At 44.9% G+C, this 13,879-nt stretch overlaps 1 protein-coding gene across 1 annotated transcript in view; it reads left to right on the forward strand.

Annotated features, from left to right (window-relative positions):
• Positions 1 to 5,962: 5,962 nt before the first annotated feature.
• LOC311235542 (G-protein coupled receptor 26-like) overlaps positions 5,963 to 13,879 on the forward strand; it is a gene marked incomplete at both ends in the record, with an annotated part of 28,278 nt that continues 20,361 nt past the window's right edge. Inside the window, 2 exons of the mRNA XM_084323010.1 lie at positions 5,963 to 6,630; positions 9,223 to 9,336. Of these exons, the coding sequence (XP_084179136.1) occupies positions 5,963 to 6,630; positions 9,223 to 9,336 (782 nt within the window). The remainder of the gene's footprint in view (positions 6,631 to 9,222; positions 9,337 to 13,879) is intronic.

Below are 13,879 nucleotides of genomic sequence, written 5' to 3' on the forward strand. Positions count from 1 at the left end.
AAGTGTGACTTCCTGTCTTACCCCCCCCCCCCCCCTCCCATTAACTCTCATTACCCCCCCCCCCCCCCCCCACACCATCTCATTATATTTGGGAATCACTAGTTAAGATATTCTGAAGATGCTGTAGTAGGCTGTGGTTAAAAGGTGAGTGAAGCAAACTGGGAGAATATAAACATACATCTACTTTATGTTTAAAAGGCTTTTCTGGCCTGCCAATCCATGGCCAGTCAAGTGTGGAATTGGAGCTGGCAGCAAATCCTAACCCACACTGTCACAGTGCTGCAGGGTCTCTCTCATGCAGCCACGTCTCACAGTCTAGTCCTGCACTTCTTAAATCTTCTGACTAGAGGTATTATCTTCAAAGTGATGCTCTGAAGTATAAAGATCTCGTCTCAAAGATAGCAAACACACAGGACTCCTCTAAGCAATGCTGATTTTAGATAATCATAAACCCAACCCACATATAGGCTACGTTGTGTGAAGATTCACCAGCTGTGAAGATAGGCAATATGATATGGAGCGTTCTACTAAAGTTATTTAGCAAGACATGCTCTGTGCATCCTGGCTAAATACATTCGGGTGAATGATGATTTAATCTTCATATGATACAGAACAAACTGCAGACACCAGCTTTGATCACACACACACACGCACGCACGCACGCACGCACGCACACACACACACACACACACACACACACACACACACACACACACACACACACACACACACACACACACACACACACACACACACACACACACACACACACACACACACACACACACACACACACACACACACACACACACACACACACACACACACACACACACACACACACACACACACACACACTCTATTAGCCTAACAACTAAACTATACTATGCCTTATTGACCTGAGGTGATATAGCCAGGAGTATGGAGAACATCAGCTCCGCAATGTGGAAGGCATCAAATCAACGTGTGCACACACATCATTTACATGAATCGTTGGTTATGAATAGATCTCTAGTTATATGAGATAGTGCCAGGCAGAGACAGTCTAATATAAAGGGGACAGATCACTGGTAGTTTTGAATGGGGAATCCCATAACACTAAAGAATGGCAGCAAAAACAAGGAAAAAACTAACATTTTCATAGAAAATAATTAAATGTGATGTGATTTTATGTTGAGTGATATGATCATTTACTGCATTTTGAGATGAAATTGGAGTTTTAAAGGTATTTAAAATTATAGGTATTTAAAATTATATAAGATAGATAGCTCATTAAAGATATCTAAATTAGGACACAGGACTGGTTCTGGTCGCGCCGGACTAGGTCAGTTAACCCGTTGTCCGCCGGGGCGCAGATCTGCTGTTCTCGTACCCTGAAGGACTTGTGCTTTTTCGGGGGGAAAATGCCGGGTTGGCCTGGGCGTTGCAGGGTTTGATGTTATGGAGGTGTTCGTGGTTATGTCACTGCGTGTTATCCTTCACTATTTCTTGGTCCATATTGTGTTGTACCTTGCGCTGTGCTAAAGGAGCCTGGTCCTTCTCCATTCTTTTTTCGTCCCTCTCTTCTCCTGCTTGGCGGGGCTGGGAGGGGGCTGTCGAGGTGGTTCTTGTACCCCTCTGGCATCCCTGTGTACGTCCCGGTCCGCCAGGCCCAGGTCCGGACTCGTTCTCGTCGACCTGTTGGCCTGGGTTAACCCCTTCTTGAGAACTGAAACACTTGTACTGCTGTATAGCCGGTGTATACCCGCAGTTGTGTTTTGGAGTTTTTTCTTGGGGGGGTTATAGGAACAACCGCCTCCTGTTAGGTGGTGATTGGTTTCCAGGTGTGTTGGTAGCGGAGTCGACTCTCGGGTTAGGCCAGGCTTGACCCCATCTGCCTGTGAGTGTGCCCCTGCACCTTTCATGACGTCTGCCAATCGTGTCAGCCTTCTCTGCCTCGGCCCCTCTAGAGTGTGTTTTTTTGGTGTGGAGGCTGCGACATGGTGCACAGCATACCGTACGCCCCTTCCGCCGGGGTGCTGTTTTCAGCAGACCCCTTTGGCGCCTGTCTAGTCCGCAGTGCTCCAGGCTCAGGTCGAGTCCTTTTGACCTGTTGCCTGGATTGAGGGATCAACCTCTTTGGGGGTTGTCTCCCCGGTGCGCTGCCTGGTCCCGCTGTGGGGGTGTAGCCTCTTGAGTGCTTCAGGGCGGCGTGCTGTAGAGGGGAAGGGCCTGCTCTTGGATGGGCCCTGTCCGATACGCTGGAGATGTGGGGGGTGGTGTCACTAGTGACTGCCTGGTGGGGTCTCGATGCTGCAGCGTTGTTGGCCTCACCAGGCCCCCTTTTTCCGGGGGGTCCAGTCCCTTCCTGGGGCTGGGTCCTCCTTCGCGCTCCGCTGCTACGGCCTTGCCACGGGGTTGGGTTTTTGACCTTGACCCCATGATATTAGGGGTTTTAACAGGTTTTTTCCCCTTCCTGTTCGTTCCCTAGTGGCATGTGGGTTGCGCGCCTGTGTAGTCGTGGGTTCTTCTGTGGGAAGGTAAGTCCCACGGTCTGCTCACCCTGTGCGTTAAGTTGCTAAACCCTCTTCGCACAGTCGGATCCGATTCCCTTCCGTCCTCCACTAGGGGGGTCCGGGGGCTCGGGTCCACCCCGGTTCTGATGGTTGTGGGGTGCCTCAGCGGGTAAATTTGTCGGGCTTCCGCTCTGCTCAGCTCCTGTGTTCCACTAGGCAGCGCAGAGCGTAAGCTATATGATATACTTCGACCTGCTGCTGGGAGGAGCAGGGAATCAAACTGGGAACCTTTCGATTACCAGAGGACTGCTCTACCCCCTGAGCCACTATCAGTGAATAACACAGAACAACACTGTTGTTTGTGGAGATGGTATTTGACATTAAAGAGCGATTGCGGCAACATTTAACAACGTGAACAACATCACGGGAACAACCGGTGGCCCCGTACTGCCGATAAGTCCTTCCTGAAGTTGTCGACATGTGGAGAGCTGCAAGTATCCACGCATGACCGGTCTTTTCATGTATACGTCTCCCCCTCTCTCTCTCTCTCTCTCTCTCTCTCTCTCTCTCTCTCTCTCTCTCTCTCTCTCTCTCTCTCTCTCTTTCTCTCTGAAGGGCAATTGCTTCCTCATGCGTAACACTCTAATGTGGCAACGTATCCACCACATAACCCAGGCCTGACAAAGCCTCACTCAGGCCCTGGGTGGTAGAGAGCTGCCTCTCAGCTTGGAAATAATACCCAGCAGCTGCGCGGGCCGTCTGTCCTTGCCTTCCAGTGGCCTCCATTATCCTTGGTACAGTTAACCCTTTCACTACCACACTACCAAATGGTTAATCCTTTCACTGCGACAATACAGAAGGTTAACCCTTTCACCGCCACACAACAAAGGGTTGTTAACCCTTTCACTACCACACTACAGACGGTTAACCGTCTGTAGTGTGGTAGTGAAAGGTTAACCTTCTGTAGTGTGGTGGTGAAAGGGTTAAATCCTGCTCCACACTGTATACAGTCACAGGATGGCATAATAAAAGAATCACTCTCCAAGATATGGTCTTACTCTCTCTTTTCCTCTCGTTCACCTTTGGCTTACTGTCCCCACAGATGACACAAAATATAAGACGGTTAACACAGAATATAATGTCCAAGATGGACTCACCGCCTATTGCACAAAAATAATAGTGTGAAATCTTTCAGAGCTGAAACAGGAGGGGTGTGAATACTAATGCAAGGCACATGTGTCAGTAACAATGACTCTCGCCCCCCCCCCCCCCCCACTCCACCCTGTTCCATCCCTTCTAGCTAGTCAGACTACTACTTGACCTGACTCCTAGAACCCACCTCACCCCTGCCCACTTTGACAACCTAGGATGGCTTAGAGTAGACGACAGAGTACAGCAACTTGCAATGGGCCTGGTCTACAAGATACACTACGCGACCAAGGTACCCATGTACATGTCAAAATACTTCCCAAAGGTCAGTGAATACCACGATCACAACACCAGAGGGAGCTCCACAAATCATGTAAAACCCAGATTCGGCTCAAACAAGGGACTAAACACGTTTCGCAATTATGCCACATCAATGTGGAACGCCCTGCCTAAAGCTGTAAAGGAATGTGAATCACTACCCACCTTCAAAAACACTCTCAAAAAACACCTACGTGAGACTGCAATTCGAAACTGGCCCCTACAAATGTCCTAACCTAGTTGTACAGTAAATGACCAAGTAAGGCTTTGTCAACATTCCAATGTACAGTGTAAAATGTGTGTGTGTCCCCTACCCAACCCCCCCCCCCCCCCCCCCCCCACCTCCAATGTACAGCCCTCACCCAACCCACCCAACCCCACCCCACCAACCTCCTCCAATGTACAGTTTCTACGCCAAATGTATATACACTCCTTTTCTGGACACTTTTGTATCACAAACAGTACTGTATTTGCAAATCTGATATGTCATAAATGTATAGATGTAGCAGTACTGTCTATCTGTATGTCATGTATGTCATATATGTTATGATGAATTGAAAATGGGGGACCCTGGTGGAAACAAGACGAAAGTCTTTCTCTGGTCTGCATCCCCTTAACAATTGTATGTATTGAGATGTACTGTACTGTACCCATTCTGCAATCTGTTAATAAACTTTTCAATCAATCAATCAATTCTCCTGTCATCAGTGGCTCACATGCAGCAGCAGCAGCACCTTCAGATCAAACACAAATCAGAACACGAATAACATTCTGATGTTGCACTTTGTCAATCAATTCAATCACAAAGCAGACGGGAAGACTTATAATAATAATAATAATAATAATAATAATAATAATAATAATAATAATAATAATAATAATAATAATAATAATAATAATAATAATAATAATAATAAAATAATAATAATAATAATAATAATAACAACAACAATAGATTATGTAGTAGCAGTGGATAGGTACCAGAAATGGAATGGGTTAACACTAGATTTGATAGAGAGTTGCAATCAGCTTGTTAAAATGTGGGAGACCAGGATTACATTATTTAGCCAGTAAATTATGCATTAATCCTAGAGGTGGCTTGGGGCAGGTTTTTACTGCAAATGGGGCCCCTGCCATGACAGAAGAATGTCCCTTGACAATGAAACTTAATTTAATTAAATGGAATTCATATTTAGTCAGCATCAGCCATAGACATGTATAATTGCTTGATGCACATTATGAAAATGTAATATGCCATTATTCATTCTTATTCCACTCGTGATAAGTGGTCCATCGAAATGCACACTGTCCTCCAAATGCAACTAAGAATGCTGTGCCCTTTAGATACAAATATATACAGTTTTGTTTTTGCGTGTTTCGCACTTGACCCTCAAATTGGCACAGATCCGCGGCTCTGAGGTTAATTTAGGAGGAAGGAACTCCCAGGGGATTGCGTACACCCTTTAATCGTGTAATAATATGAATCCCTTGAAAGTATACCCTCTTAACTTCTATTAATATCCTATTCGTCTTTTTAATGTTTCCCGGAGGAGCCGGAGAGACAAGGGGCTAGCAGCCCACACACTGGAGAGTGTGAGAGCGAGGGGTGATGCCTTGAGAGCGCATCATCACAGACGGTAACCCACACAGACGCACTCCGCAGTGGCAGAACAGAGCATATTTGGCAGAGGGGGTTGTTTCTTGCACTTTGTAGATGGGGGGAGATTACTTGTTCGAATATCTCCCACGCATCCCGAATCCGATACTTATTTTCATGTGGGGGATCTTCGTTACCTGACCCTTCTCGCGCCGACTCGCGTGCAGAAGTGTCAGGGTATAAGGTGCTGAAGAAAATCAGATCGTTCCTCTGGAGATATTTGGGAATGCATGGACATGGTTATGGCTGACTGCTACTACAGCTAACATGTCATTTTACAACGACAAATGGAGACCGGATATTAATATAAAAAGTCGGCATAACTGAGTTTGGGGGACACATGATGGACACTGCGGAGGCAATTCTATCTGTGCTGGTGGCAGTTATCATTGTTGTGTCGTTGCTGTCCAACGTGCTGGTGCTGATTTGCTTTCTGTACAACCCGGAGATCAGGAGGCAAGTGCCCGGTCTATTTACCCTCAACCTCACCTTTTGCAACTTGTTGCTGACCGTGTCCAACATGCCACTAACTTTAGTGGGACTCGTCAATAAGGCTCAGCCCGGAGGTGACAGCTTCTGCCAGATAGTGGGCTTTCTCGAAACCTTCCTATCGACCAACTCGATGCTAAGCATGGCAGCTCTGAGCATCGACAGATGGATCGCCGTGGTTTTCCCCCTGAGGTACCACTCCAGAATGCGCCACAAAGACGCGGCTTTTGTGCTCGGATACACGTGGATGCATTCCGTGTCCTTCTCGACGGCAGCCGCCTGCCTCTCCTGGGTGGGATATCACCAACTGTACGCGTCGTGCACCCTGTCCAACGCGAGGGCGAACAGTCGGACTCAGTTTGTTATCTTTACTGTGTTTTTCCACTCCTTCACTTTTCTCCTGTCTTTTATAGTGCTGTGTGTCACCTACCTCAAAGTGCTCAAAGTGGCGAGGTTCCACTGTAAGAGGATAGACGTGATTACAATGCAAACGTTAGTGTTGCTCGTGGATATTCACCCAAGGTGAGTTTCTCGACTTCCACAAAATATGCTCTCCGCTCATCACGTTGATTCTTGAATTTCCTAAAGCAGCGGTTCTCAAACCCGCAGGGTCCCCAGTAGAAAAAAAGGGAAATGTTTACTTTCACTAGATGCTCATAGAAATAGAAGGCCAGTGTGAGACACGGCTTTAGAATGCATTTATGTTTACATTTCTACACTGTTATCTCCTCACAACTATAGCCAGAAATCCTCTCTCCACTGAGACCTGATCTCTGGTCTCAGAGAAAATCATATCAAATTGGTGTCCTTGACATGGAAAAAGCAGAGAACCACTGCCCTAACGCATACAATGTAATTTCTTTAAACTTTTTATTTTCGTGACTTTCAATGTCCTGCAACACGTGCCCTGTCAAACGCATCACACTTCAGATCACCTTCTTTTTAGCCTTGGCTTATTGAGAGAAACGATAACACAACATATAATTAGCATAATAGTGACAAACCATCGCTTTAAACAGTGTCCGTCATTGCTTGGTTCACATTAACCACGTTCCACATGACATTTATGAGAGGAGAATGAATCATTAATCAAAAGCAAGATCAGCAGGCAAGACATTCCTGCAGGTGACAACCTCAAGCGTTCAATTTACTTGATGCAGTCGCCCCTGCTATTCATGTGGAATATCAAACGTGCATTAGCTCTGCTCATGTCTCTGAGTGTCTCTGAGTACAGGACAACACATAGGTGGGCTCTGGTAGAAAATGTAACACCTTCAAACACGATTAAGGGAAAATTACCCCTCTTGTTTACATTTATTTTGTTTGATGTGTGGGTTGGACTTGAGTGGGAATAGGAGAGGGGTTGCTACTGCTGGCCACACCTCAGGTTCTGCCAAGAGAGGTCTGGAGAAATTCACAGTTACTATATAATATGGTATATTATTTATAAACTATATAGCTATATAGTAACTTATTATACTGTGCATTTCTCCAGAACTCTGAGGTGAGAGCCTGCAGCGTGGCCAGCAGTAGCAACCCCTCTACTATTCCCACTCAACCCCAACCCACACAGCAGACCAAAACAAAACATGTAAACACATTGCAATACCAAGTGCTCTAGAGATCACGGTTTGGCGGCATTACAGATTCTACCTTTAAGTATGCATTGTCATCTTTCCTTTGACATTTTAAAAGCACTCTCATTGGGCCTCATTCACCAATACTCTCTTATTATTTTTCTTATATTTTCCTTAATTACCGTCTGTTAAGAGAAAAAATAAGAAAACGTTGCTGAATCCCAGGTAAGAACAAAATAAGAAAAAATGCTAGTTAAGAACAACATAAGAGGAAATCTGTTCTTATATCGCTTCGTGAATGAGGCCCAATATTTAAAGCGATATGGACGTTTTGTGGAACATTTGACTGTTACTCCGATGTAAGTCCATCTCCTGCCACTTTAACAAGTAGCTTCTGTGGTCGCTGTGGGGAGAATGAAGATGCCCTTATATCCCCCTCTTTTTTCACCTCCATCTTACAAACCAAGTTTCAGAAACATACCTCTCTAACGAAAGCATCTGTTGTTAAAAAATAAATAAAAATTAACATTGTAAATCACGGAAACAGAGGGGGAAAAATTCTTCATTATTTGCACAGTGACCACAGAAGTTACTGGTGAAGGTGAGTGACAGTGTACATCAGGGGTAAAGAACATATACAGTCAAATGTTCTACAAAACCTCCATATCACTTTAAGAACTCCAAAGTTGAAGTACTATTCTGTTACCTTGAATATACATCCTATATTTTGCATCCAATTACCGTATAGGCTAATCCAATATAATCTAGACCACATCATCTGATATTGACATGAACAATTTACCAGTATTATTTCTTAAGTTTGTAGGTTGAACCTTTATTACAGTATGTCTATTTGTGTGTATTCTGTATGCTGATGCCACAGAGTGTATGCCTTTCAAAGTAACAATACTGTAGTTTCTTAAACTCTTGACCATCTGTTTCAGCCAACCATCTGTTATCATTGCACAAATCTTAGTCACTACAAGCATGACATAATAACCATGTGATACTCATATCCAGAGAGCATACGTCGTACATGTAAACAACACTGACAACTGCACATCCGCACTCACTCACTCACTCACTCACTCACTCACTCACTCACTCACTCACTCACTCACTCACTCACTCACTCACTCACTCACTCACTCACTCACTCACTCACTCACTCACTCACTCACTCACTCACAAACCCTTCCATGCATACACATACGGTCACACTCATATCTGAACACATGCCCACATGCACAACCACATACAGTACACACACACACACACACACACACACACACACACACACACACACACACACACACACACACACACACACACACACACACACACACACACACACACACACACACACACACACACACAGAAGGATATATTTTGCCTTAATGCTTGTCAGCCACACATACTGATCCCTGGCATGCTGTGCTGCATGTGCTTTACTGTATGTGCGTAACTGTATGTTGTACTGAACTGTATGCTGTACTGAACTGTATGCTGTGCTGAACTGTATGCCATGCCTCTGCAGTGTTCGCCAGCGCTGTCTGGAGGAGCAGAAGAGGAGGCGACAGCGAGCGACCAGGAAGATCAGTACCTTCATCGGCACCTTCATGGTCTGCTTTGCTCCTTATGTGATCACAAGGTGGGTGGAGGACAGACTTAACAGCTGTGTGACAGACTAGAGGTGGAGGACAGACTTAACAGCTGTGTGACAGACTAGAGGTGGAGGACAGACTTAACAGCTGTGTGACAGACTAGTGGTGGAACAGACTAGAGGCGAACCGGACTCGTGACACACGCTGAATGACACTGCTTCACCTCTGTCATCCACACCGGAAGTGTGGCGCAGAACTCTCTTCTCTCTATAGAAATATACGGATTCACTCACACTCCCAGCTGCAAAACCCAAGCATTCAAAAACCCAGTGCTTGATGTGTCTTCTCTAGCAGCAACATTATGCCTCGTGGGAAAGGAATCACAACCTGAGCATGGCATAAGAGCAAAATGGCGGCTGTGTGAATATGGTAAATTCCGCTCCCACTTGCTGCCTGTCTCAGGGATCATATGGTAAATGGGTGTTTTTTTATATAGCGCTTTTACCCAAAGCGCTTTACAATTTGTTACTCACATTTTACCCATTCACTCACACATTCACGGCGGAGGCAACCATGCAACCTGCTCACCGGGAGCAATTAGGGGTTAAGTGTCTTGCTCAAGCACAGATCGACACGCTGCTCGGGAGGAGCGGGAATCGAACCGGGAACCTCTGGATTGCCAGACGACTGCTCTACCTACCAAGCCACTGTCGCCCCTATGGATCAGAGGATAGAAACACTCACGTAACATTAATGGTTAGAAAGGCCCTGGTTAGGGGTGGTCAGGTGGCGTAGCGGAGATTGCGTTCGTCACCAACACCGGAGACGCTGGATTCGCATGTTCGAATCCAGCTCACAGCTCCGGCGTTGTCACCAGCTTGGCTGGCCGTTCACACTAATACAATTGGCTGTATTAGAGGGTGGGAAAGCTGGCGGGGTGGGTCCGGGTCGTTGTAAACAGCGACTCCTGCGGTTCGGTCGGGGCGCCTGCTCAGCGCGGATAGGATCTAAGGGGGGTAGTGTGATCCTTCCACACGTTACACCCTCTCAGTGAGAGTCCGCGCTGCCAGGTGAAAAGAAGCGGTTGATTGGCTAGACGTGTGTCGGAGGAAGCACGTGATAGCCTCCACTCTCCCAGACCGACTGTGGGGGGTAAGTGCGCAGCGACCAGGAAGGGGATTGGGAATTGGCATAACGACTAACATTGGGATGGGAGAAAAATCGGAGGAAAAAGGAGGGGGAAAAAGATAAAAAAAAAAAGAAAAAAGAAAGGCCCTGGTTATTTCCCTCAGTATAACTCAAATGGTTTCCATAGAATTTTGATTGTGTTGTCATGGGAATGAGCATTGTTTCAATTGCGGACAGTACGTGTGACCCTGAAGGTCCATCGCTACTGACACTGGGTTGTGCATCCGTGCCCCTGGTGACATGCCATCTCATTTGGTTGGGCCAAAACCAACACTGAATGCCACTACAATGTTATCGAGTGTTAGTAGCAAGATCCCATTTGCCCTGAAGGACTTTGGCTGTGACCTGCCACTTTCAAGTTTCAAGTTTCTTTAATAGTTGTCATACAGAAGTACAGAATACTTTTATACAAAATGCTTCTTACTGTTACGCTCCACTTGGACCATGACATAATTTTCACCAAAAAAGTTGTTTATAATCATTTACCTTAATCAGTCACAGCCAAGGTACTTCCAGGTGATATGATCTTGTCACCATTTTAAAGTGGCAGTTCACCCAAAAAAAGTGCTATCTATCCATCCAGATGGTTGTGGTGAGATTTGCCTAGTTTTGGAGATACTGTATGCACTGTAGCCTGACTTAATTCCAATGCAACTCCAATACAAAACAAAAATAAGAAAAAAAGAAAGAAAGAAAAGCAATGTCTCTTTCCAGAAATCCTGACCCAGTTACTCAAGCTAATCCACAGACTGTGTTGTGAACAGTTTCATGTAGGAACCATTTTCTACCGAAGCACATCCCTATTCATTCATCATTTATGGGCATGAACTTCGGTAGAAAATAGTTACTAAATGAAACTGTTCACAACAAGGTCTGTGGATTAGCTTGAGTATATATATATGTATTTGTTTTAATTTGGTGCCTTGAGTGCCATTCAGCTCAATTGTACTGGAGTGACGACAGACATGTCTGCGGCAGATATCTCCAAAACTAGGCGAATCACACAGAAACTATCTGGATGGATAGATAGTACTCTGGGTAAGTGGGAAAATGTATTTAAATTATTTTACATTAAACATTTTTTTTTATATATTTTGAGTGAACTGCCCCACTAAGGTGTGCCATCCATATGATTAAGAATGGAGATGTGGACAGAGAAGACCCTTCTATACGTTCAGATTATATGGCGAGAACACGGTGGCCACTGACACACTGCAGCACACACAGTCCTTTGATGCTGGAATCCCCAGACCTAGGCTCTGCCCAGACCTCATTTCCTCTGTCAAACCCCCCCTCCCCATCCCCCCTGGCTCCACTTTGCTCACTCCACACCGTCCAGTGTTGGAAGATGATATTGGCTGACTTTGTGATAAGTAATACGCCTCTGCTGTCCTGTTGCTGCTGCATTAGCACTTTCCACCCCCTCTGGTTCGCAAAGATGTGCCACAATAAGTCAGGTTCATCAATCTGTCAGGTTAGAGATGACATCATGTTGCCTCACTGAGACACACAAGTGATATACGACGAGTATAAGAGTAAAACCACGTTTTCCTACATGGTAGTATATTTGGAAGTCAATCTGATGTGTTGGACATTCGGTCACATGCGCATCCTCTCAGAGAAATAACACGCTTGTTCATATTTAGGATATACCTTAAAGGGATAGTTCAGATTTTTGGAACCCTAGCCCTATTTCCTACTTACCGGTGATGTTGTTGACCAGTAGAGTCGTTTTTCATCCATGCTGTTCCCCCTACTAGCTCCGGATAGTTAGCCACAAACTAATGCAAAGTCAATGCGGTCATGCTCCTGTCTGTACAAGCTGATTGAGGCTTGCTACAATTTACTCCACGGTGCAGACAAAGTAGATGTCAGTGAGCCTCAGTCAGCTTGACGCAGGAGCGTGACCCCATTGACTTTGTATTGGTTTGTTGCCAAATATCCAGAGCTATCCATACCTAAAAAAGTCAAGGATAGGCGAGGCTGGGTAGCGCAGTGGACTTCTTCTTCTAGTCGTGTCCACAAGACAGTCAATTACAAGGCTTGGCTAGATGTGGTTCAACCACAGCTGAACTAGGGCTGGGCGATATGGCCTCTAAATGATATCGCGATATTTTTTCGCCATATCACGATACATGATATATATCGCGATATTTTGACATTTCCTCTAGAGCACTTAAAAATGCTTGATTTGACCCTTTGATGCATACACTCACGTCAATATGATGATTATAATAAGTCCCTGCAACATATGTTTGCATTATTAAACCATGAAGATGCTTTAAAAAATAATTAAATGAAAATGTACTAAGAGTAGTCTACTGACACACTAATAAAAAAAATTATTTACATCTAAGACAATTTGCCTAAGACTTTTGCACAGTACTGTGTTTTCTATCCACTTTAGCCAAACACACACGCACACACACACACACATATATATATATATGTATACACACACTACTGTGAGAAAATAATAATCACACACAAAGGGATAATGGCTTATAGCAGACTTAATGATTTTAGAATATTTCAGATAATGAAATAAAATGTTTATATCATCAACTATCCAGTTAGTATTTATACTGTAACGTTTGGCTACTTTAAATCATTGAATTTAGATAGAGAGCGAGAGAGCGAGAGAGCGAGAGAGGGCGAGAACGCGCAAGAGAGCCAGCCCCCCCCACCCCGGGTTTTGTTCTAGGTTTGCGTTTTGAGCATCTAAGCTGCCGTAGGTGATGATGTCACACTCGAATGCCAACACAGGAAGAGTTGAACAGACGGAGATGGGAATTGGATGCCCGATATAAAGAAATGAATAACCAATAAATATGAAGTTATGTTTAAACCTCTGTTGTCAAGCGTCGTCAATATAACCCACCCCCTTTCCTCACGAATGGAACTAGTGTTGTGGAGTCCGCTTTGAGCGTTTCCAGGGTTAGCAGTTAACGCTAGTTAGCTTAGCCTAGTCATCAGATAACTGTTAGCAGCTAACGTTAGCCCATTGCTCGCGTCAATTAAATTGCATGTCATTAACACATTGACCACCGGGCATTGTGCCCATCTTATACCACTCTCTGGCACCGTTAAAAGCCTATGGAGATGTTTACCTTCTTTGCAGGGCTATAACTTTTTAAATTGTATTGCTATATTGACATTACTATGGCCCATTCAACATCGATTATCTATCGTTCAGGATGTGGGAACGTTATACTTTTTTATAAGTTTATAATTCCTTGATCATCAGTAATGGCTTTATGTAGTATGGCTTGATATATTGATCAGATGGTTTGCAAACAAGGAAATGCACAATCGGGTTGAAAATAACGTTACTGTTCTCTTACCGTGGGCCGATGAGACTGGCGGTGAAAGATCCCAATTATTCGATGCCGATCACCTACA

Source organism: Notolepis coatsorum, assembly GCF_963971535.1.
Source record: "Notolepis coatsorum genome assembly, chromosome: 10".
NCBI lineage: Eukaryota > Metazoa > Chordata > Actinopteri > Aulopiformes > Paralepididae > Notolepis > Notolepis coatsorum.